Here is a 24,622-nt window from a genome sequence, read left to right as displayed (position 1 = left end):
GGAGCTGTATTTCTGGAAACATGTGGGTGCTTCTCAGGCAGCCAGTTGAGCCATCTGAAGACCATCTTTTGGGAACCATCAGTCTGGTCCAATCTTCTCGACTACCAGCCCACCCGCTGGTACTTAATGTGGTACTTGCTGAGTACAGGCATGATGGGGACATAAACGTGTGTCTCACACACAGTCCCTACCCTCTAGATTTCAGAAGCATGAGACTTAGTGTAGGGCCAGTTAAACTGTGTTCCAGTAACTTAAAAAAAAAAGGCAGAATGTCTTTAGGCTCAAAATCATAAGACAGATACAAACGAAGCTCTACCAGAGGTGGGGGGGGGGGGTGTATTCTGGAATGACTCAGAGGCCTTGGCATTTGGGTTGGGCCTTGAAGAAGGGGGTAGGAGCTGATGACACCCCTGACAGGTGGTCCTCTGGCCTTTGTTTGAACACTCCCAGGAATGGGGAACTCACTACCTTGGATGGCTGTGCGTTCCATTTTGGAACAGACAGAGTTGCTGGAAAATGCCCCCTCTTCTGTTCTGCTGCTGACACTCAACCCACGCTTCAGGTCACTGAGTCACACCAGATTTCAGAGGCCCAGGGCTCCCTGCCGACTACCTCGGTTCAGCCACTCACTTTACAGAGGAGCAAAGTCAGACAGAAAGAGGCCCAGGAGCCGCCTGAGGTCACAGGAGACTGAGCGGCAGCACCTGGGCCAGCGCCCAGGGCCTCTGACCCCCTGCAAAATGCTCCTGGGAGAAAAGCACTTGGACACCCTGGCTTTATTTAGCCCTGGCCTTTAGATCTGGACGCTTAAATATATGACAGGGCAACAGACCCAGGCCATGGGCCACCCCTGAAACTCTCAGTCAGTTTAACTAACTCATGAAACAGTTATCCAACTTAATCCACTTCATCTTTTTTTTTTTTTTATTAAATCTGTCATACAGCCCTGCAAGTGTGCACAGTCCTTTGCTTTCTGTGGTGCTCGGACTTTTTTGGACGACAGCCTTTCAAGGCAGCTTTCCCTTGTGACCTCTGAGGTCCCACCCACCCGACCCCGACTGGCTGCACAAAGGGTCTGCACACAGTCATGGATATTTACGTCTGTGGGGACCAGATCAGACACAGGAGGAGCTGGAAGGGGGGCTTGAAGGGGAGGGAGCCCAAAGCTGTGTCTGCCAAGCAATTCACACTAAACGGACACCAACTGTCCTTGTCGAAGACCAGGGAGTTGACTGAGACGATGGAGGGGCAGAAGGCACTGCCTCCCCGCTCCCCAAGCACCACCACTGGAGAACACGGGCTGGGGGGCCAGCAGCCCAGCCCCGCCGCTGTCACCCAGGTGACGGTGGGTGCTTTGCTTTTCCCCACTCTGGGCTTAGCATTGTCATCTGTGAAGTGAGGCTGTTGCTTCTACCCACGTGTCCAGTGGGGACCTGGTGCATGCTCCCTGGGGCCAGGAATGGGGACACAGATGAGGCCAACACAGGTGGGAAATCTAGAGAGTGGTGAAGTGAAAACTCACACACACAGAGCGAGGAACCCTGAACAGAAGAACAACGCGCGACAAGAGGACAGTAAGGGGGCCTTGGTTTGGACCGACTGTCAGAGGAGACCACTGTGAGGGCTGGCACCTGAAGCGAGCCCTACAGGATGGGTAGCAGAGGGCTGGGCAGGGGCACTGGGAGGCAGGCAGCGGCCCGGCCAGGGCACCCCAGCGGCTGAGGGCACCTGGAGGCCCTGCAAGGCCATAGGCAGGGAAGGACTGAGGCACACACGAGAGGTCACGGGGGATGAGGGGGCGATAAGAGTGGAAACAGAGATCAGTTAGGGGACCACTGCAATGGTCTCCATGACAGATGACACAGCTTCGGACAAGCACGTGGGAGGTGACGATAGTGTTCTCTGGAGGAGGGAAGGAGGAAGCGGGGGTGTGGGAGAGAGGAGGTGTCCCATAGTGATCCCCAAGAAGGTAAGGGCTGGAGAAGGAGGGAATTTCAACAGGTGTGAGCCGGAGAGGGGAGGTGGCTGTGGGTTAAGAATTCTTTCCTGTGGAGAACTGCAAGGTCATGTCACACAGAAGGTCTCATAGGAGCTGGAACTCCAAAGAGAAGACCGAGTTAGAGACACCTGAGTTTTCAGCAGACAGATCCTCAGAGATGATCCAGCAAAGAAGGCCATTCTTCAGAGGTCTGAAGGAAAGGGAGGAACAGCCCAAGGAGACTGAAAATCAACAGGCAGAAAGGTGAATGGAAAACTCAGTCGGCAGAGCATCACGGGATGTCAAAAGAAGGGGTTTTCAAGAGGGGTCAGGTGGGCTGAATGTCACTGGGGGAAGTGAGCTGAGGACTAAAAGGGTCAAGGGAGAGAGGGGCAGAGGCCAGACCCAGTGGGTGTGTGCCCAGGATGGACAGCTCTCTGGAGAAGCCTGGCTGAGAGGGCTGGGGGACAAAGGAGTCCCCCCTTCTCCCTCCATCCTTCCCTCCTAGGATGGCACGTGCCACCACTTGTAGGAACGCTGCTGAGACAATCCAGGAACTCGCAGAGACTGAAGGCACAGCATAGGGGGTCCCTGCAGGACTGTAGTTCCTGAGAAAGCAGGAGCTGGGCTTCAAGCCCATGGGAAGGGGCACCTCCCCCTCACAGTGAGAGCCAAAACAGAAGATAGGTGCAGCTTTGGAGAGCCAGTGCTCAGTTGCTCAGTTGTGTCCAACTCTTTGTGACCCCATGGACTGCAGTCCACCAGGCTCCTCTGTCCGTGGGATTTCCCAGGCAAGAATGCTGGAGTGGGTTGCCATTTCCTCCTCCAGGGGATCTTCCCGACCCACATCTGGACCCATGTCTCTTACATCTCCTGCATTTTGCAGGTGGGTTCTTTACCACTGCACCACCCAGGAAGCTGGAGATCTAGTGACAAGAAAGGTAAGAGCAGCAGCCACTTCTTGGAATCATGAAGGCTGGGCAAGTGTCCCACAAATGCCATTTGGAACATCCTCCCAAATGTGCTTTATCATAGAAGAAAAATGCAAAGAGGTGAGAGAAAATAATATCCAGTTTCTGATATGCAAGAATAGAATTATGGAGCTACTGCCTTGTAAGCACAGTCCTTTCTTTTGGAGAGAAGTAGTTCATCCTTACAAAAGAATACATAAATCATAAACAACGAAATGGACACCTGTAAGGGAGGACATTCTCACAACCTTGGAAACCTCCTCTGGGCCTGCATGCAGTGAACTCCATTCTGGATTTCCTGTTTAACCTTTTCATTGTGCTTTTATTATGTAGTGATAAAGCTGTGTCCTTAAACAAACAGCTCGGTACTGCACGGTTTTGTGTTTCACTCACTTTCCCCTGCTGTGTTGTATTCCACTGTGTGACAACACTCTTTACTTACTCTTCCTGCTGCTGATGGAAAGTGGGTTGTTTCCACTTGTTTACCATCTGCAAACATCCCTGAACTTGTTTCCTGGGGCACATGTTTACATTTATTCAGGGCGGAGGATACCATTTATACCTGGGAGTGGAAATCTTGTGTCAAAGTACATGTGCTTCTTCAGCTGGAGAATCTGATACCAGACTGGTTTTCAGAAAGGTTACACCCATTTATGATCTTATCTGGACTTTTGAATTTTGGCCAACATGGTAGATGTGAATAAGGGGCATTTAAATGATTTAAATGCGGATGGTGACTTCAGCCACGAAATTAGAAGACGATTGCTCCTTGGCAGGAAAGCTATGACAAACCTGCTGCTGCTAAGTCGCTTCAGTCATGTCTGACTCTGCACGACCCCATAGACGGCAGCCCACCAGGCTCCCCCGTCCCTGGGATTCTCCAGGCAAGAACACTGGAGTGGGTTGCCATTTCCTTCTCCAATGTATGAACGTGAAAAGTGAAAGTGAAGTCACTCAGTCGTGTCCGACTCTTCGCGACCCCATGGACTGCAGCCCACCAGGCTCCTCCGTCCATGGGATTCTCCAGGCAAGAGTACTGGAGTGGGGTGCCATTGCCTTCTCCGATGACAAACCTAGACAGTGTTAAAAAGCAAAGACATCACTTTGCCGACAAAGGTCCATATAGTCAAGGCTATGGTCTTCCCAGTAGTCATGTACGGATGTGAAATCCGGACAATAAAGAAGGCGGGGTGACGAAGAGTTGATGCGACAAAGAGTTGATGCGTGCTGCAGTCCATGGGGTCACAAAGAGGCGGACGCAACTTGGCGACCGAACAAAAACAACAAAATTAGTTTAATTTGCATTTTCCTGATTATATGGTTAAGCATCTCTTCATAGGTGCATTGACTGAATGATTTTCTCTTCTGAGAGTGCTGTTCATGGTTTTGTCCATTTTCCTGTTGAGATGTTCGTCTTTTTCTCTTCCTTTTTGTTTTTGAAAATTTATTTTTATGTATTTAGTTTTGGCACATGGGCTCTCCTTTGCTGACCCAGAGCTTTCTCTGGTTGCTGTGAGTGGGGACTACTCTCGAGTTGTGGTGGCTCCTCTTGTTGCTGAGCACGGGCTCTAGAATGCGGGGGCTCGATAGTTGTGGTGCCTGGGCCTCGAAGCTCTGGCATGCAGGACCCTAGTTCCTAGACCAGGGATTGAATCTGTGTCCCCTGTATTGGCAGGTGGATTCTTAACCACTGGACCGCCAAGGAAGTCTCATGTCTTTTTCTTATTAACAGGTAAAACTAAATATATATATATGTATAAATATATATATATATATTTTTCCTGAATACTAATCCTTTGTCAACTATGTGTGTGGCAACTATCTCCTCCTGGTTTGTGTTGCAGCCAAGGACACCCCACGTAGGACTGGTTCATGCTACGGCCTGAGGGGGCAACATTCACATCAGGGGCATTTGCCTTTTATTATGAAAAAGGCTGAGATAGGTTTGAATCTTTGTGCTGATAAGTTTCCAACAAATAATGAAAATGTCTTTCATTCTTCATTTTCATTTTTCCCTTTCCTAGTTCGAAAACGATGAAACTGAGCTAGCAGCCTGGGGTTCACCTTTCACTTTATTAAGGCTGTCTTTCCAAGGGGAGAAAAAGGAAGCTTTTACTTTAAAATTTTAATATAGTTGAATGTAACAATGTTTTCCTTTATGGTTTTCTGTGTAAATATCCTACATAGCCCCAAATCATCATATTCTACGTTTTCTTCTAAAAGGTTTAAAGTGTTACCTTAGGTCTGTATCTGTAATTTGTGTTTGCATATGATGTGAGGTAGGGATCCAATTTCATTTAATTCCATAAAGGATAACCAAAGGTCAGGAGACCGTTTATTGAAAAGCCCACCCTTACCTCACTGATCTGCAGTGCCATGTTTGCAATATATTTGGCTTCTGTATGTGCACAGGTCAGTTCCTGATTTCTTTACTATGTCCCAAGGGTGTATTTATCTGTACCTGTGCCAATTACTGTAGCTCTATAATATGGTAGGGCGAATTCTCTGTCTTATTCTTATTTACCATTATCTTCATCATTACTGGGCTTCCCTCATAGCTCAGTTGGTAAAGACTCCACCTGCAATGCAGGAGACCCTGGTTCGATTCCTGGGTTGGGAAGATCCCCTGGAGAAGGGGTAGGCTACCCACTCCAGTATTCTTGGGCTTCCATTGTGGCAAAGCTGATAAAGAATCCACCTGCAATGCGGGAGACCTGGGTTTGATCCCTGGGTTGGGAAGATCCCCTGAAGAAGGGAAAGGCTACCCACTCTAGTATTCTGGCCTGGAGAATTCCATGGACTGTACAGTCCATGGAGTCTCAAAGAGTCTGATATGACTGACAGACTTTCAGTTTCACCATTATTGACCATTTGCTCTTGCATATGTAAATTCTGGAATCAGCTTTTAAGTTTCATACGAAATACTGTTAAAATTTTGATTGAAACTACTATGACTCTCTATCATCAATTTGGGGAAAATTGATCTTTTTTTTTTTCCCGAAGATTTTTTGATGTGGACCATTTTTAAAGTCTTTATTGAATTTGTTACAATATCGCTTCTGTTTTATGCTTTGGTTATTTTGGCCCTGAGGCATGTAGGATCTTAACTTGCCAACTAGAGATCAAACCCACACGCCCTTCATTAGAGTGAAGTCTTAACCACTGAACCACCAGGGAAGTCCCTGATGTTTTTAATAATAGTGGGAATTTCTATCCTTGAATACCTTGGCTCTCTACATTTAAAATATTCCTTAATATTGTTCAATAAGAACATTATACTGTTTTCCAGAAAGAGTTCCTGTGCATTATTATATTTATTTCTAAGTATCCTTTACTTTTTTCTTGCTATCTGCAATGGTATCCTTTTTCAGCTTGCTTGCTATTGATGCAGAGATAGGCAATTACTTTTGTATATTGATTTTGTATCTAGCAGCCTTGTTAAATAATTGAGACTCACTTGAAAAATGACAGTTTTATTTCTTCTGATCCAATACTTGTACTTATTTCTTTTTCTTGTTTTCCATGCTAGCTAACACTTCCAGTACAATGTTAAATAAAAGTGGCAATAGTAGGCATTTTTGTCTTGTTCCTGATTTTATAGGGAATGTTTTTAACATCAATGAGTATGATGATTGACGTAGCTTTTGATAAATACCTTTTCCCAGGTTAAGAAACTTCCCCTCTGTCCCTGCTTTGCTGGTAGGTTTGTTTGTTTGCTTTTAATCATGAATGGATGTTGAAGTATACCAAATTCTTTTCCTGTCACACTTGAGATTTTTCCATTTTAATCTGCGAATGATATTAACTTGCCTTAATAACTCTGTTAAACCAAACAGATTCTTGGGATACATAGAGCTTGACGGATTCAACTTACTAGTACTTTTTTAAAGACTTCTGTTTATTCATAAATAAGACTGGCTTTAATTTTTCCTTTCTTACACTGTTCTTGTCTGGTTTTGGCATGAAGGCTACGCTAGATTCATAAAGTGAGTTAGGAAGTGTTTTCTTTTTCTATTTTCTGAAGGAAAAGAAGTTTTCCTATTTTGTAAAAGAACAGAACAGTTCCATGAATGGTTGATAGGATTCTCCCATAAAACTGTCCAGGCCTTGTGGGAATATTTCTGCAAAGTTACAAGGTTATTTGGGTTTTCTACTTCTTTAATCAACTTTGGTACATCACAGTATTCTAGAAATTTGTCCATTTTGTCTAGGTTTTAAATTTTATTGGCATAAGACAGATCATAACATTCCCTTATCTTCTCTTTAATCTCTCTGTGCTGCAGCTGCGAAGTTATCCTGTTTTTATTACTTACCGGTTTTTTTCCTTGACTTAGGAAGGTGGTTTGTTTCTGGTAGTAGTTTGTTTCAAAGAATCAACATTTGGGCTGCTTCTCTCTCGAGTCTTCTTCGTTTTCATTCATTTAATTAATAAAGTGAAAGTTGCTCAGCCGTGTCCGACTCTTAGCGACCCCATGGACTATACAGTCCAGGGAACTCTCCAGGCCAGAATACTGGAGTGGGTAGCCTTTCTCTTCTCCAGGGGATCTTCCCAACCCAGGGATCGAACCCAGGTCTCCCGCATTGCAGGCAGATTCTTTACCAGCTGAGCCACCAGGGAAGTCCATTTTAATTTATATAATATTGTTAATTATATTTTAAAATTTCATTCTTCCACTTTTCTTTGAGCTTATTCTATCGCACTTTTATAACTTTTTAAGCTGGATGCGAAGCACATGCATTTTTAGTCTTTTATTTCCCCTCTAGGATAAGCAACTAAATTAGTTCTTAAGTGGAGTTTCCTCCCTGAGGATACAGGTTAAGTATCTAGCTCCCCTACAGCCAAGAGGAGTAGGGCTTTGAGTCAGTTCCTCACCCCCAGACCTCTGTACGAAGACCCTTCTCAGGGAGAGGAGCAGGAGCCGGGGCAGACCATTTGGAAGACTTATCATTTTCCTAGAGTGTGAACATCACTTCACTGAAGGGACTGTCTGAATTACTGGACTAAACTAAGCCTTAAACTGGACTGATACCCCTACCCCGCCCCTGCCCAGCTGGGTTTATGAAACACAAATCTAGGTATTAAAGTGAAAATGTTAGTTGTTCAGCTGTGTCCAACTCTCTGCAACCCCATGGACTGTAGTCTGCCAGGCTCCTCTGACGATGGGATTTCCCAAGCAAGAATACCGGAATGGGTAGCCATTCCCTCCTCCAGGGGATCTTCCTGACCCAGGGATCAAACCTGGGTCTCCTGCAGTGCAGACAGATTCTTTACTGTCTGAGCCATCAGGGAAGCCCAAAATTTAGGTATGCTGCTGCAGCTGCTTAGTCGCTTTTAGTCGTGTCTGACTCTGTGTGACCCTATGGACTGTAAATCACCAGGCTTGTCTCTCCACGGAATTCTCCAAGCAAGAGTACTGGGGTGGGTTGCCATGCCCTCCTCCAGGGGATCTTCCCAACCAGTTCAGGGATTGAACATGAGTCTCCTGCATTGCAGGCAGATTCTTTACCACTGAGCCACCAGGGAAGCCACAAAATTTAGGTAAAGCCATAAATAACTAAAATTTCAGTATGAGTTAAACTCGATGACTCTGTTATAACAACTATGAATAACCATTATGACTATATGATCCCAAACATTTCCATCAAGGTTAACAAATCATTATTTACTAGTTTCTTCTAAAGGTATTTCTCTAGCGTACCTTCTGGGGTCGCTCTCACCTTATGAACAGCAATAGATCCTGGAGAAAGGACAGAAGCGAAGTGCTTTTAAAACTGCCTCCAAGGAAACCTGGCTGTTCCATAGCTTATCGATAACCACTGTGAGAGGCCAAATGTTTTTTGGTTCCCAGTTGCTGCTGGGGACACAATGGCTGGTGGACAGGACAGCACAAAGCAGCTGCCTTCACACATTATACAGACAAGAGGGGAACCGATACAAATGGCAGGTGGTCTCTGGCATGAAGACAAGCTCGGAGCACATGGCGGCAGGGACCTGGCCTGTCATCTAGGGCTCAGGGAAGACTCTCCTTGAGAAAGCAAGCTGTGTAAAGAGGGTAAATGCAGAGCGTTTCGGGAAGCAAGTCAGCCGTGCAAAGGCCCAGGGGCTGTCAGTGAGGGCCTGGGCCTGGCGGAGACTTGGGACGGCTGTTGATCCTGAGACAGGAGGGAAGAGGTAAGTGGACTCTAGAAAGGTGAGCAGTTACTAAGTCACACGGGTCCCACAAACCACAGGAAGGAGGGTGTCTGGATTTACAGGAGAACAAACACCTAAGGGTATAAGCAGCCTCCTGGCCAGGCTAGCATTTCCCATGATGTTATGACACAAAAAAGGAGTGTTCTCGCCGGAACTCTAAAGGCCTCTGTGAATTTCACACTGTCGGAAAACTTCATTTTTAGTTTGCTTGTTTTTTTTTCTTCTGGGTATCTCAAGAAAGAAAGCTATCTATACAAATCCTGAGGCAAAGATCACGTTTCACTAACCCGGTACTTTCTTCCAGGGGGAGCTCAGACACTTTGGGATGAACTCTAAGAATATATCCAATAAATAAACTTGTAGCAGCAGACCCTAGAGTGATAGGTATGAGAACAAGCCTGTAGTTACCAGAGAAAGTGGCTTTTTCAAATACCAACGGATCTTGCCCATCTAAGCACCAGGACAGGCTGCCTCGGGCCCTGCCTGCATGAGTGGTCCCCACGTGCAGTTACTTGCTCCTATATGAGCTCAGAAACAAGCAGGATTTAGCTCCCTCTACTCAAATCAGCTTATTAGAAAGCACACATTGTTTAATATAAATATAGCAATTAGCAGAGGCTTGGTAGATATTAAGGGTGTTATAAAAATATTTACTTTTCAAATAGCCTTAAAAAAAAATCAGGCAAATAGGAAGCCTAGATGTCTCACAGACATTTTAAATGTAATTTATACTGCCAGAACTAAATCTGTCGCCTCATCAAAATCTGGGATAATCTACACAACTGGCTTAGATTCTTTAAAAAAAAAAAAAAGTCAATAACAAAGATGAGGGCATGGAGAGAGTGTCTATATTAAAAGAGAAATGCAAATACCCCCTAAATGTAATGCAGAGCAGTTATAAAAGATATTTTGGGGGCAACTGGGGAAATGTGATTTTGGGTAGAACATTAGATATTATGAAATTCATGTTATTTTCCCAGCTGTGATACGCAGGGTTAAAGTATGACAGTTACAGAAACTCAGTATCATTTGAAATGCCCTTGAATTTAGGAGATGCCCATGCAGCTGAGGGCATAATTGCCTACCACTCTCTGCAACTCACTTTCAAACGCTGAGCACAAGGTGGGGGGGAGGGGGGCGGGGGTGGAGGGGCACAAGCATGGCATGACGTTCACAGGTGAGGAGTCTGGGTAAAGAAGGCTCAGGTGTTCATTATCCCCAGCCTTTCTACTAATACTTGTATGTAGATTGGAAATTGTTCAGAAAGGAAAAGCTAGCAAATAACAGAAAGAGCACCTTGAGCTATTTCAGCCAGAGAAACACTAAGCCGATGGGTCTCATAAAAGCTGCTGAACAGGTAGAAGGACAGGTCAGGTCACACGTGGGCAGGCGTAAGGTGACGGTTTTACTGAGAACGAGGGTGTGGAGATATAATTCTGAGGGAAGGGCGATTCAAGTCCTTCCAAGACCTGGGCTACTGATGTCCTTCTGTGTCTCATGGAGCCAAGCACGGTGGTGGTGGTGGGGTGGGGGTGGGGGTGCTTCCTGCGGCAGGAAGTTATCAACAGGGAGAGGAGCCCGTCTGCCCGCTCTCAGATCTCAGCCGCCACAGCTGCCGCGTGGCTGCTGCTCCCGCACATGTCCCTTGCTGTCCTGCCATCTCCTCTGCAGCCTCTGCTGTCACCTGAGTGCTGAAGAGTCTGCCCAGCGGCAGCCCTGGTCTCCCGCTCCCCAGCCTCCTGCAGGACCATCTGCCTACCTGCTCCCAGCTCTCCTGAACTCGCCCCCTCACCCCCCCACATCCTGCCCCTTCCCCAGGCTCTCTGAGAGTTGGGAAGTTGCAGGAACACAAGATTTCTGAGATTCCTGAGATTCCTGTTCTTTAGAGCAGGGGTCCCCAACCTCCGGGACCTAATGCCTGATGATCTGAGGTGGAGGTGATGTAATAATAATAGAAATAAAGTCACAATAAATACCATCTCCCCCATCCTGGTCCATGGAAAAATTGTCATCTGTGAAACTGGTCCCTGGTGCCGAAAAGGTTGGGAACTGGTCCCTGGTGCCAAAAAGGTTGGGAACTGTCCTCACAAATATTACAACACTATCATTCCCAGTGGAGACGCAGAGAGGCAATAATTCCCCCACACGAACACCATTTCTGGTTTTCTGGAATTCACCGAGTGTTCACACAGAGAGTGGAGGAGCTGGCGTGTCACCCACTTGGACCACCTGCCTTTTTGGTGCATGAGCAGCATTCAGGGTGCACGAGTTTCAGGTGACCGGCCGCCCACCTGCCACCTTGCTGACCCTTCTCTGGAAGGATTCTTTAGAAAACATTCCTTCTACCGAGCCCCAAACCACCCCTCGTGGTTTCTGCCTGTGAAGTTCCTCTTCCCCCCGGGGCTGTGCACCAAGGCACCAGACTGACGCAGCGTGTCCTTCTGCACAGGAAGTCTTGGGGTGGGAGCCTCAGAACAGCTCAGGGGACCCGCGAGTTCCGAGGCTGGGGTGGGAACAAGCCCACTCCACTGGGGGATGTGTGACATGCCGGCTGCTGCCCCCCAGATTCCGCTGCCCCTTCTGACATCCTGAACCCCGCCTCCCCTCCCACGTGGGCTTCCACGGCGGACTCAGTGGAAACATCACTTTGAGGATGATGGGTTGGTGCGGCTGGGGAGGCTGCCTCTGAGTAAGCACCTTGTGCCAGTGGCGCTTATGTGATGAGAACAGGAAGAAAGCGTGATGAATGGGAAGGTGGCTCTAACAGGGGACGTAAAAGAAGCCCAAACGCTTACCTCGCCTTGGAAGCTCTTCAGCAGCGGTGCTACCTGCTTGCGCAAATCCTGGGGCGAGAAGGTGGGTCAGGAAGAGCCATTGGAGGAGAAAAGAGAAGGGAAACATTCATTAAGGTCTCCTAAGAGTTCAGTGCTGTTTTCTGTTACATAAAGCAATCCCGATGCCTCTCCTGGATCATCCCCTCCCTCATACAACACAAATCACACCAACTGTGCCCCTTAGCTTAAATGAACTCACTCAGGACTTCCCTGGTGGTCCAGTGGCTAAGATTTTGTGCTCCCAATGCAGGGCACTTGGGTTCAATCCCTGATCAAGGAATTAGATCCCACATGCTGCAACTAGGAGTTCCAGTGCGGCAACGAGCAACTGTTGCATGCTGCAACCAAGGCCTGGCGCAGCCAGATAAATTTTTTTTTTTAAATTTCGATAACGATACTAAAAAAGAATTTTTAAAAAATTCTCTCTCTCTTTTAGAGAGAGAACTCACTTAAGAATACAACTAGGATTTATTTCCTCTGAGTTCTGGTTAGATACACCTCATTTTGACACAAGTTTTTGCTACTGTCAGCCTAAGATAATTTGCTTAGAACAAAATAGGGTATTATAATGTAGCTTTGATTTGTTTGTATCTGAAATGGACCTGGGTCACCATCCTGCATTTCAGCTGCTATTTCCGAGCACTATTCATGGGAGACAGACGTGAGCCTCTGAGGCTGGGCTCCGCCTCCCAGGCCAGCGCTGCCAACACCAACAGAGTGCCAGCTACCTGTGTGACTTAAGACATTCTACAGCTACGTTCAAAACGCAAAAAGACACAGATGAAATCAATTTCGATTTCACTTCACCCAATATATCCAAGATAGTATCATTTCCTATATAACCAATACAAAAATCATTAACAAGATAGTTTACATCCTTTGTTGAGTCTTTGAAACCTGGGGTGCATTCCGCCCACATCTCCATTTGGACCAGCAGCATGTCAGGTGGGCCCTTGTGGCCACATGTGGCCAGTGGCCACCACATCATGCAGCTGGGGGCTGAGGGATGCACTTGCATGCGCCAATGGGGCTTCCCTGGTGACGGGGGTGGAGGGTCAAGGTTGGTGGACCCCTCACTCCCTGACAGCCAGAGGGAGAGGTGAAGAGCAAAAATCAGAAGTAGGAGAATCAGGAGAACACAGATTGAGAGGAGGTTATATCAAGAGGGAAAAGTTATTTGTGTTGAATGTTGCCACAGACACCAGGCCTGAGAACACCACTCGGTGGGATGTCCAGGTAGTGCTGAGTGCAGCTGAGTTGAGTCCCGGGCTGGAAATTGACCTGGAGGGGGCTGAGGGGGACGCAGGTGTGAGGGAGAGGCTGCAGGGACTGTGGGGGGAGGAAGGAGGGGGATGGGGTTTGGGGAGCCCCACAGGGAAGGGGGTTGCAGGTGAAGTTAACGAGTTACCACTTGGAGAGAGTCTACGTCAGTGAGGGGCTTCAGATACAGGGCATTCATTGCTTTCCACAGTCACTCTGCCAACCAAAGGGACTGGCACCCACATGTCATGGACAGGGATGCCTGAGGCTCAGAAGGGGAAGGAGGCGTGTCCAAGGTTGCACAGTGGGGAAGAGTCAGGATGTGAACCCAGAGCTCTCTCCAGGGGCCCACATGGAGATTAATAAAGGAATCACCTTGGCCGGGTGTGGTACAGGGATGACAGCCGGAGGCCACCTGGACAGCAACACAGTGTGTGTGTGGGGGGTTATACATGGACCATTCAGACGGCTTGTAACGAAAAGGCCCAGACTCAGAGGGGAAATGGTGAGGCTGGATGGGGTCATAGCCTGTGAGAGCTGGTGATGCCAAGGCATTTGAGACCCTGTGTAGAGAGGAGGACGGAGAGCTCCTGGGGGTGGAGGGCAGCTTTGGGTACAGGTACCAGGAGCCCTGGCGCTTGGCCTACAAACCGTGCTTATTACGAGGCTTGTGCCAGGACCGCCCCAAGCCCTGCCAGCCTGCACAGGCGGCTAGCCTCCAGGGAACACCAGCCTTAAGAAGCTCAGGAGATGGCAGAAGTATTTCCAGAGGACTCCAGCATGGCAGGAGAAAGAGTCATGCTGCTTATAACGATAGTAAATAAACTAAACTGCTCTCTGTTGCCCCTGGTCTTAACCAGCCTGTATATTTCAGAAATCATGTCTTTGGGCATATTCGTGTCTCCTGACAGACCTGCTAAAACAACCCGTTAAAGACACTAAAGCTGGATGTGTTTGTACTCAAGCACACACATCTATCTGAATACAGTAGAGGACAAAAAAAAAAGGCACTAAATATTCACAACCATATACACACAAAGTGATGTATTTCGAGTCCTCAGCTAAAAAAAAAAAAATCACCTATTCCCTTTTTTTTTTTTTTTTTTTGCTGGGGGGAAGGCAGTCTGAGAAATTTCTTAACCAACACTGCTACCTCCAAATATCACCTGGTTTAGGACCAAACTAAGGACCCAGAACCCAGGATGTTGACTTCTGATCCACGGGCGGCTCTGTCGTGGGTTAATGAGGACATGACGCAATGCACTGTCCTTTAAGAACAGGGTGGACTTTGCTGTCTGGACAGCACCAGAAACTATAGGCTCTGTCACCCCTGGTCATCACAGGCAGCCACATGCCCTTCTCTGCCACTGCAAACTGAAGAAAAAGGGGTCCAGGCCGATCAACAGCACACTGGCATTGAAGAGAATTAGGGAATTAATAGAAGGTCCCCAAAGTTTTTTAGCCTTATGACACTTAATTCAGCGACAGTTTTTCAGCACTGTTTCAAATTTTCTTCAGTTCTGCATCATTTATTGAACAGAAAGCAGCAAACATCTTAACACGCAGAGAGCAATGCCCTTGAGATTATTAATATCGGATGTCTGTTGGCAAAGCCAGAGAACTGCATTGCAACCTTCTCCCCCCTGAGCATGTTGCAAATAATAAGTGATGTTTATCAAGAGATGCTTCTATGTGAAAAGGATTTTCATTATTCTCCAAACCACTGATTCACAGTTGTTTTTTTTTGTTTGTTTTGTTTAGATCAGAAAACTGAACAGCAAAATGCCATTGAGGAATTTTCTATCTAATGACTATCACTGGAGAAACCAGTCTGACTTAAAAGCGAAACAGAAATAAAATGACGAAATCGCCACACAGCTTTCAGTCACACCTGCGAGGTGGCAGCGAGAGACACAAGACACACAGTCCCTGCATCCAGATGGTCTGAATCTTTGAATTTCTGCCCATTCTGAGTGCTTGGGTGGCCTCTGGGAGGCTCTCTTCCCTCTCTGGGGCCTGGCACTCCCAGCTTCCATCACACTTCTCCTGTCCACACTGACACACGATGCCAGGGCCAGCGTCACAGAATCCTCACACTGTGGATTCACCTGGGGGCCACCCCGGGGCCCACCTCTGAGTCTTGCAAAGAATGGTGCCCAGCAAAGCTGTTTAGCTTTGAAAGGACAAGCAGATGAAGGGCAACAGCCAGGACTCACGTGTAAACAAAAGGACACTGTGAATCACAAATGCATTGTCCAAGTCATAAAACAATCTCCATTTCCCGAAGATTTGAAACTCCAGATTTTCCAGGATGTTTTTCTCAATTTTATAACGCCCTTTCCCCTTTGCTTCTCTGTAACTCAGGTGTGTTTCCTCTTGAATGACTCTGCCTAAGTTGAAGGCTCTGAACCATCCAGCTGCCGTCTCAGTGACACCTTGTGCTCGGTGGCATGGACCAGAAGTGGGGTCCTGCCTTCTGTGGTGACAACAGGGTTTCCCCAAGAGCACCAGGAACAGAGTGGAGGATAGGTGTTAAAGGGCCCCTTCTCCGGCTCCCCTGTGGTTGCCAGCCACCTGACCTGGTGTGGGTACAGCAGCCGTTAGGGACCCAGACCAGCAGCATCCTCAGAAGTGGCTTCATCCCTTTAGCTTCTGTTTCAGAACCACCTCAGCCCGGGGTAACCTTCAGCCTTTTCTGTTTCCGGGGTTTTGGCTCACATTTCCTGCACTGCATCCAGGTAGGGAAAGGAGTTTAACAATTGACAAGGGCCAGGCAAAAATATAAGCCTGTGGTTTGTTGTTGTTCAGTCACTCAGTCCTGTCTGACTTCGTGACCCCATGGACTACAGCATGCCAGGTTTCCTGTCCTTCACTATCTCCTGGAGTTTGCTCAAACTCATTCCAGTGAGTCGATGTCTCAATCTTTGTTGCCCCCCTTCTCCTGCCCTCAATCTTTCCCAGCCTTAAGTTTCTTTTCAGTGAGTTGACTCTGCATATCAGGTGGCCAAAGTACTGGAGCTTCAGCTTCAGCATCAATCCTTCCAATGAATATTCAGGGTTGATTTCCTTTAGGATTGACTGGTTTGATCTCCTTGCAGTCCAAGGCACTCTCAAGAGTCTTCTCCAGCACCACAGTTAGAAAGCATCAATTCTTCAGCACTCTGCCTTCTTTATAGTCCAATTCTCACATCTGTATATGACAACTTGAAAAACCATAGCTTTGACTATATGGACCTTTGTCAGCAAAGTGATGTCTCTGCTTTTTAATACGCTGTCTAGGTTTGTCATAGCTTTTCTTCCAAGGAGCAAGTGTCTTTTAATTTCATGGCTGCAGTCACCGTCCACGAGTGGTTTTGGAGCCCAAGAAAATATAAACCTGGCCGGGATTTAAAACCCTAGGAAGTGTTTCTCAATGAGGAGGTTCTGTGCTACACACCCACCCAGGGCTGAAAATATCTCCAAATGAGTTCACTAATTCCTCCTCATTACTCAGGTTTCAAAGTAAGGAAATTCTGACTTGAACGTGTTTTAGGTGTTTATTCAAAGAAAATCATTGTATAATATAGCTTATTTTCACTAACCTTGATACTGTCAAATGTAAGAGGTACTGTTATACCACAGAAAGAGAAAAAATGCTGCTTATTCAACTGTGATGTCTTTGATTTTCATCCTCACTCTGATTTGAACATGGTGAAATGTGTTAAAGTGTATGCATAATAAAACTGATAAGAGATGATCACAAGATTAACCAAAGTTAAAATAGATCCCGAGTTGTTTATTTTTAATTGACATGGTCTACATTTTAGTTAGTGTAGCTGTTTGTTTTGTTTTGTTTTTAAAGGGCTGTTGTCTTTCAGAGATACATACTAAAATATTTATGGATGAAATAAGATTTTTGTTTCAAAATAATTCAATGGGGGGGGTGGATAATGGGGAACCTTAAGGATGACACAGATGGAGGGTGGGTTCAATGCATTCTTCACCTTTTCCCATGTATGCCTGACATATGAAAGCTTTTCAAGGCACCATATTTCACTCTTTGGACGCCTTCAACTGACCAATCACACAGAATAGACAGAGAGGAAATGAGGGAAATGAGGGGTGAGGGACTGTCACTCTTAAGTTATAATACAGCCAAGCAGCTAAATAATTGTATACTTTATCAGGTTAACCAGGAAATCTGGGGTCATCTGGTCCAATCTCCTGCCCCAGGTAGGAGACCTGTGGTGTCCTGGCCACATGGCTCCCCTTCCCAAGGCCACTCTCTCTCTCCCGGATGGATGCTGACGTTCAGAGGGAAGCTGTCCTGAGCACAAATAATGTCATTACTAGAAGCAGTCTGTTGGTAAATAATTCACTCAAAAAAAAAGATTAGATTCAAGACAATTGCATGGACTTGCTTAATAATGTGTTTTCTTAGTGGGAGGTCAGAGAAGCAGTTTCCCACAGCCCTGGGTCGACCGGGGGAGCACAGATGGCTAAGCCTTCCTCCTGGGGGCCTGGAGATGGAGCCCTGCAGGTATCTGAGGGCTCAGCTCATCTCCTTCCCACACCCTACTCTGGACCAAGCGCTCCTCTCCCCACTGCTGTCTGACAAACCTCAACAGAGCCTTCCTGCCCAGAGTCCTCTCTCCACGGTCTCTCATTTCTCTCCCGTTTGGGACAGACGGTGTTGCTCCAAGTCCCCACCAGTGTCTCTAACACCATCTGCTCCCATGACTTGCGTTGTATATGAGGAGCACCGAAAAAGCCCTCAGTCATGTTGGAACAAAGTTCTAGAGAAGAAGAAAGGAGGAATGGGACCCTCCTGATGGCCATGGGACAATACCCACTGTGTCTCCCGGCGACCTTGGCTACCCCAGAATAAAAGGTTCTAAAGAGCTTTACAATGTGAAATACAAATAGCCAGATTCTAGACACTAGATATACAGAATACAGTGATGCCAGATGGGACTATTTGAATGAGGTAGTTTCTTTTTAAATCAAGAAATTTCCATACATGGTGTTTTCATAAAGAGAAATGCAAAAAAGTTTAATTTCAGAAATGGGGTTCATCATTAATAAATACATTAAAACATTGTAAATACACTATTAGATATAGGTAGTGCAATTTAACAACTGCAACTTTGCTAAAAAGTAATAGTAGCAAAGAGGTGATTTTTTTTCAACCAAGACATTTAATTCAACTGAAAGGAGAAAATGACCCTCTTTCTACAACTTAAAGCCAAAATGCTGAAGACATATTGTTTAAAAGCATGTAGCTACTGATTCTTCACTCTGATGTCCTTGGGATTCTAAAATACCCTGCTGATGGCTGAATAGTCCTTATTAATAAAGAAAAACCCACCAGTGTGTCATGTCTAGGGCCAGTTTTCTTATTGACTGTAATATAACAATCTGCTTTATTGATAAGCCATCTCTTTCAAAAATAACCTCTCGGCATACTTGTCAAGTGTATTTTTATAAAGTCTTGGCACCAATGAGAGAATCACAATTATCTACAAAAGAAAGATAGTTCTTGGTACTTGTGTCACTGAAGATGGCTGAATTCTCCCTTTATTGTGTACACAGGAGCACATGCCAGGTACAGAGCTTTTCAAGCAAGACCATATATATTGTGTGACCCACAGATTGTAGAACTCAGTGTAAAATGCAGTTCAGTGAAAAGAGAAGTTTCTCTTTGTTCCAGGATCCTGAAACCTTCGCTTCCCATCTTGTCATCCAAAGATGAGTCATGGGGCTCTCAATGGAGCACCCTACTTCTGGTTACTTTTATAGATATACACAGGCTCCTTCCAGTCTTTGTGATAGAAGAGAGTAATTTTAAATGGCATTTAAACTGAAGTGTTAAATAAAAAATATCTTTCTATACAACAGCAGACGGTATGTCCTGGCAATTTCTCAAAGATTTTAGTTCACAGATTTGAGAAAATTCCATTAGCTTTAATTATTTATCAGCAGTCAATTTAGATTACTGTTCTTGACCTATTTTTACAGTGTATGGGCCACCCAGCAATGAAATAAATGAATAGTCCTTTTCTACAATGCTTGATTTTTCTGAGATAATAGAAATCGAGTCTAAAGCAGGAATGAAACCCCAAACATGTAATTACCACAATATATAACCTGCCACGCTGCCTTTGTAGCTGGATAGAATGCACATCTTTGTGAGTTTTTTGGTTATTAAATAAGATTATCTTGAAAGGGATAAACTCACTCATGCTATAATTTCTTCCCATTTAAATTTCTTTGCTCCATTTAAAACATGTTCTGTATCTTGGCAGAAAAGCTCTAATACTGATGGATGTGCCTTCAGCACGGTGCCTAATAAAACTGTGTAATGGGAAGGCCCAGCTGTGTGGGGCTGAGTGGAGGGGAGCTTGTGCATGGCTTGAGTGGAGGGCTCCTGGCACGAGCGGCAAGGGCCAGCTGAGGGCACCCGCGGGCAGAGGACGGAGGGAGACCCAAGGAGGCAGGCAGAGGGGAGGACCCCTGAGCTCCTGGGCAACAGCAAGTGATGGGGGAACTCGCTGGATGATGAACAGGGCCAGGTTTACCAGATCGGTGATGCCTGAACCTGGCCCAAAGGTGATGAAGGCTGAGGACGGTGCTTGGGACACAGATTTGAGATACACGGAGGTCCTGGTTTGAAGGTAGCACATGGCCTCAGCTCAGTGATACAGCAGAGTCTGTACACTCCTGAGAGTGGGGTCTGGGACTCCTGGCTTCTCCCTCAGACTCTTCCAGGGGTGCACGAGGTAAAAACTATTTTTGCTGTTTTCCTTTTCTGGTGTCATTCTCATACAGATGAATGGGGGAGTTCCCCAGACGCTGCACGCCAGGTGAGGCCATCGCCCTAAAGAGATGGCACGTGCGCCTGGGTTTTAAACACGTCCTTTTGGAATCTCTAACACGGTCACTACTGATCAATATGCACACAGACACAAAAAGCTCTCTGGGAATGCTCAATATTAAGAGATCAAGATGTTTGGAAATGGCAGCTTTAAGGTATTTTAGTCTGAGAGCGGAGAACGGCTCCTTGTCCAGAGGTCAAGCTGTGGACCCGCTGATGACTGCCTGAGTTCCGTGAAGCAGCTGGGACAGCCAGGCGCTTCTGGGCCCTCCCCTGCATCTCGCGGCATCTGGCTCTTCTGGCCTGGGCTGGCGTCGTGCCTGTCGGTGGCGCAGGGACTTCCTGCGGGATTTCTGGTGGCCAGGGGTTCAGAGGTGGGGCCCAGAAGGAGGCCACCTCAGGTCCCTCTGATTCTCTAATTACATCTGACTGGCCTGATTTCAAAATGTTCTTCCAGGTTGCTTTCTACATAAATGCTTGTTTCTAAACCTTAAGTTTTATTTCAGAACTTTAAAAATACTGCTGAGATTTGTTTATGGATCTGAACATCAATAGGTTTTGAGTTTGTCAAAGAGAAGAACTACATATTATACACATCAGATCAGATCAGATCAGATCAGTCGCTCAGTCGTGTCCAACTCTTTGCGACCCCATGAATTGCAGCACACCAGGCCTCCCTGTCCATCACCAACTCCCGGAGTTCACTCAGACTCACGTCCATCGAGTCAGTGATGCCATCCAGCCATCTCATCCTCTGTCGTCCCCTTCTCCTCCTGCCCCCAAATCCCTCCCAGCATCAGAGTCTTTTCCAATGAGTCAACTCTTCCCATGAGGTGGCCAAAGTACTAGAGTTTCAGCTTTAGCATCATCCCTTCCAAAGAAATCCCAGGGCTGATCTCCTTTAGAATGGACTGGTTGGATCTCCTTGCAGTCCAAGGGACTCTCAAGAGTCTTCTCCAACACCACAGTTCAAAAGCATCAATTCTTCGGCGCTCAGCCTTCTTCACAGTCCAACTCTCACATACATACATGACCACAGGAAAAACCATAGCCTGGACTAGACGGACCTTTGTTGGCAAAGTAATGTCTCTGCTTTTGAATATGCTATCTAGGTTGGTCATAACATTCCTTCCAAGGAGCAAGCGTCTTTTAATTTCATGGCTGCAATCACTATCTGCAGTGATTTTGGAGCCTAAAAAAATAAAGTCTGACACTGTTTCCACTGTTTCCCCACCTATTTCCCATGAAGTGATACTTTTACTAAATAAACTTTCGTAAAGTGATACAGTGGCAGGTTGTGTGTGTGAGTTGCTCAGTCATGTCTGACTCTTTGCAACCCCATGGAGCCTGTAGCCTGCCAGGCTCCTCTGTCCATGTGATTTCCCAGGCAAGAACACCGGAGTGGGTAGCCATTCCCTTCTCCAGAGGAATCTTCCTGACCTAGGTCTCCTACATTGCAGGCAGATTCTTTACCATCCAAGCCACCAGGGAAGCCCTGTAGTGGCACATTAGGTAGTTGGTAAAATTATTTTTCAGAGGACAGCTAATGCCATGGAGTAACACATATGACTGCCATCTGTTCAACAAGTATTTGTTGAGCAGCTATTATAGGCTCTCAGACACTGCTCCAGGTGTTCCTTCGGTCATGAGCAAAACCAGTGGGTCCCTGTGACTCGTAGTGTGCCTGTTGAGCTGGGGGAGGGCTCTTCATGTGCACATGAAGAGGAGGCATGCAGCGCTGTGGGCACGCTTATGACGCAGGCCCGGCTGGGACTGTGGGCACTTCCTGCAGGACAGAGGAAGGGGCCCCTGAGGATCTGGAGGATGATTAGAGGTGAAATGGGGAGAAGAGAGGGGGAAAGAAGCCACAGACTACAACGTGGGTTTACAGTTTGATCCCACGTTGTAAAAATGAATAAATGCACATCTGTAGGTGTTTGGAAAAGGATGGTGAGAACTACATCAGTGTTAAATGGTGGACTGAGTGGGATTATGGTTTATTTTTCACTTTCTTGGCTTTAAGTAAATTGTATCCTTTTAACCTCAAGACCGTTGCTTTTTAAAATTAAGGATGGAGACCGAGTGATAGTTCAAAAGAGTAAGATCACTTTAAGGTTTACACAGGGTCACCCCCCTGCCTGCTGTGGCTCTGTGATGGCAGAATCCCTGACACAGCGCTGTCCATGTGGCCAAGCAAAAGGCCGGGCATTATTTCAGCCTGTGCACAGCTCATAAAGAAAATAAATATGGTACCTGCTAATGCATAGCTAAACTAGACATAGATCTCCAAAGGAGAATTATTTCATAAGTACAACAAATATTAGCAGGAAGCCTACTGGTCCATCTTATGTTTTACGTTTTTTCATTTATATAAAATATAATACTATGGTGCTGGTGGTGGGGGGAACTGTGCTACAAATGGCACATACAGAATAATCTCTATTGTTTTAACATATGTAATATTTATGAACCTAAAAAGATTAGAAAGATCTAAAGCAAAAACGCTAACATTTATGTCTTGGATTACAGGTGATTTATTACTATCTTCTTTATGCTATATGCAAATTTCTGTAATGAACATTCATACTTTTTGTAATCAGAAGATGGAGTCTCAGATCTCAGACAGTACTGGGGACACTTAAAATATCATCTCAAACCAGCACCAAAGGGGCAGAATAGCCCCCTTCAACCCACCCCCCCCAACCCCACCACAGACCCTGGACTCAGCAGGCAAATCATAAAACAAAGGCAGATATCACCAAGAAGACAAAAAAAGATTTAAAATCAGATTGCATACAGAATGGATAGACAATCAGGTCCTACTGTACAACACAGGGAATTATATTCAGTATTCTGTCATAAACCATAATGGAAAAGCATGTTTCAAAAAGAATGTATATACCTGCATCACTTTGCTGTACAGCAGAAATTAACACAACATTGTAAATCAACTATATTTCAATTAAAAAAAAATCAGATTGTAAACCTACTCTTTTCCAGTTCTGATCTCAGTTTCCCCACCTGAAGGCCTTACTTCAAGTTTATTCATCACTTGTGTGCAACAAGCTTACCTAAAACTAAGCAGCACAGAAAAGATATACCTTTGTCTTGGCTTAATAATCAGTACGTATTTTTTTATTAATATTTACTTGTTTCACAGAGTTGCTCAGAGGAATAATTAAAAATGCACGATGGGAAAATCTCCTTGCAGATGCAGGCACACTCTAAATGTTTCCTCAGACACTCATGCAGACACACAAATGGAAACGGGGGCAGGATCCTTCAGCCACAGAGTCCTGGGCTTTCGCAGCAGAACAAGGTTCCTGGTGACGCCCAGGCAACCAGAAGGCCCCACAGACAAGGGATACAAACAGGGATCTTATAATTTTTACATGCATTTTTTCTTTTTTGGAAAATACTACAGAGCCATGGGCATATGAAATGCAGACCATAATTTCTTAATTTCTAAATGGAATTTTTATATCATATGGATGAAAACCAAGTCTAAGGAACATGTGACTCAGTGGCAATGGGGGAATTTAAACCTTTGGAATCAGGCTTGATGTTTCAAGATGCTCAGAGGCTTCCCAAGGGATTACCCCAACCTAGCAATTGAGGAGAAATACAAGCTTCCAGAGCATAGGGACGCTCCCTGGGGGCTTCCTGGCACGTGCACTTCGGCATTCCCGAATGGCAGGCCGGCACACTCCAGGGAGGGGACCCAACGTCACTCCAGCAAAGGAAGTCCAGCAAGGGCACTGAAGAGGCACCTCCTTAGTTCCACCCAGGCTTATCCAGCAGGGCCTCAGAGACCCCAGAGGTCAGGCCCGAGGATTATGATGCCTGGTGAGGGCAGGGAGGAGAGGAGAGCTGCCCATCCTGCTGATTAAGCTGTGGCTTCGATGGGACTCCCCTGGCAGTTCGGTGGTTAAGAATCCACGCTTCCACTTCAAGAGGCATGGGTTCGATTCCTGGTCGGGAAACTAAGATCATGCATGTTGCATGGTTCAGCCACAAAAATATATAAAAACAACTCTTTGAACTTCTAAGATAGCTTTCCTTTCTATATTCCTCCAGCCATCTATAGGTAGCTTCCTTAAACCAACAAATAATTTTTCTGCTACGCCTCCTATAGAATTCTGTGCAAAAAAAAAAAAAAAAAATGCTGTGGCCTCAAGGTCCAAAGATGATTTCATCCACTGACTCTCTCCCTATGGTTAGTCTGCACAGCTCGAGGACCGTGTCTAAAATGACATCTTCTTGGTACACCTAACTTTACAGTTCCTAAGCATACGAGTCATTTCAGAATTAGCACATTTCATGGGACGTCCGGGGTGGGATGGGGTGGCCAGCGTGGGACAGGATGACTGTGCTGCGGGAGCGGAGGGACAGCCAGTGTCCCTCATGCTTGCTCTCTGGGATGCGGTCATGGAGCTCCCACAGGGGCAGGAGCAGTGGCCCGCTGGGGAGTCCAGGGAGCTCGGGCTGCTGCCAGGAGCTGTGCTGCAGGCCTGCATGGCAGGAACCAGGCGC

General features: G+C 46.2%; 1 protein-coding gene across 12 annotated transcripts in view; it reads right to left on the bottom strand.

The window, feature by feature from the left end:
- Positions 1-24,622, bottom strand: part of CUX1 (cut like homeobox 1) — a 360,547-nt gene that overhangs the window by 173,949 nt on the left and 161,976 nt on the right. For all 12 annotated transcript variants that reach the window (XM_044936115.2, XM_025275401.3, XM_025275402.3 and 9 more), the window contains exon 3: positions 11,938-11,985. In XM_044936115.2, the coding sequence (XP_044792050.1) occupies positions 11,938-11,985 (48 nt within the window). The remainder of the gene's footprint in view (positions 1-11,937; positions 11,986-24,622) is intronic.

The sequence above is a fragment of the Bubalus bubalis genome, chromosome 24 (assembly GCF_019923935.1).
Source record: "Bubalus bubalis isolate 160015118507 breed Murrah chromosome 24, NDDB_SH_1, whole genome shotgun sequence".
Classification (NCBI taxonomy): Eukaryota; Metazoa; Chordata; class Mammalia; order Artiodactyla; family Bovidae; genus Bubalus; species Bubalus bubalis.
This window is presented reverse-complemented; position numbering and strand designations above follow the sequence as displayed.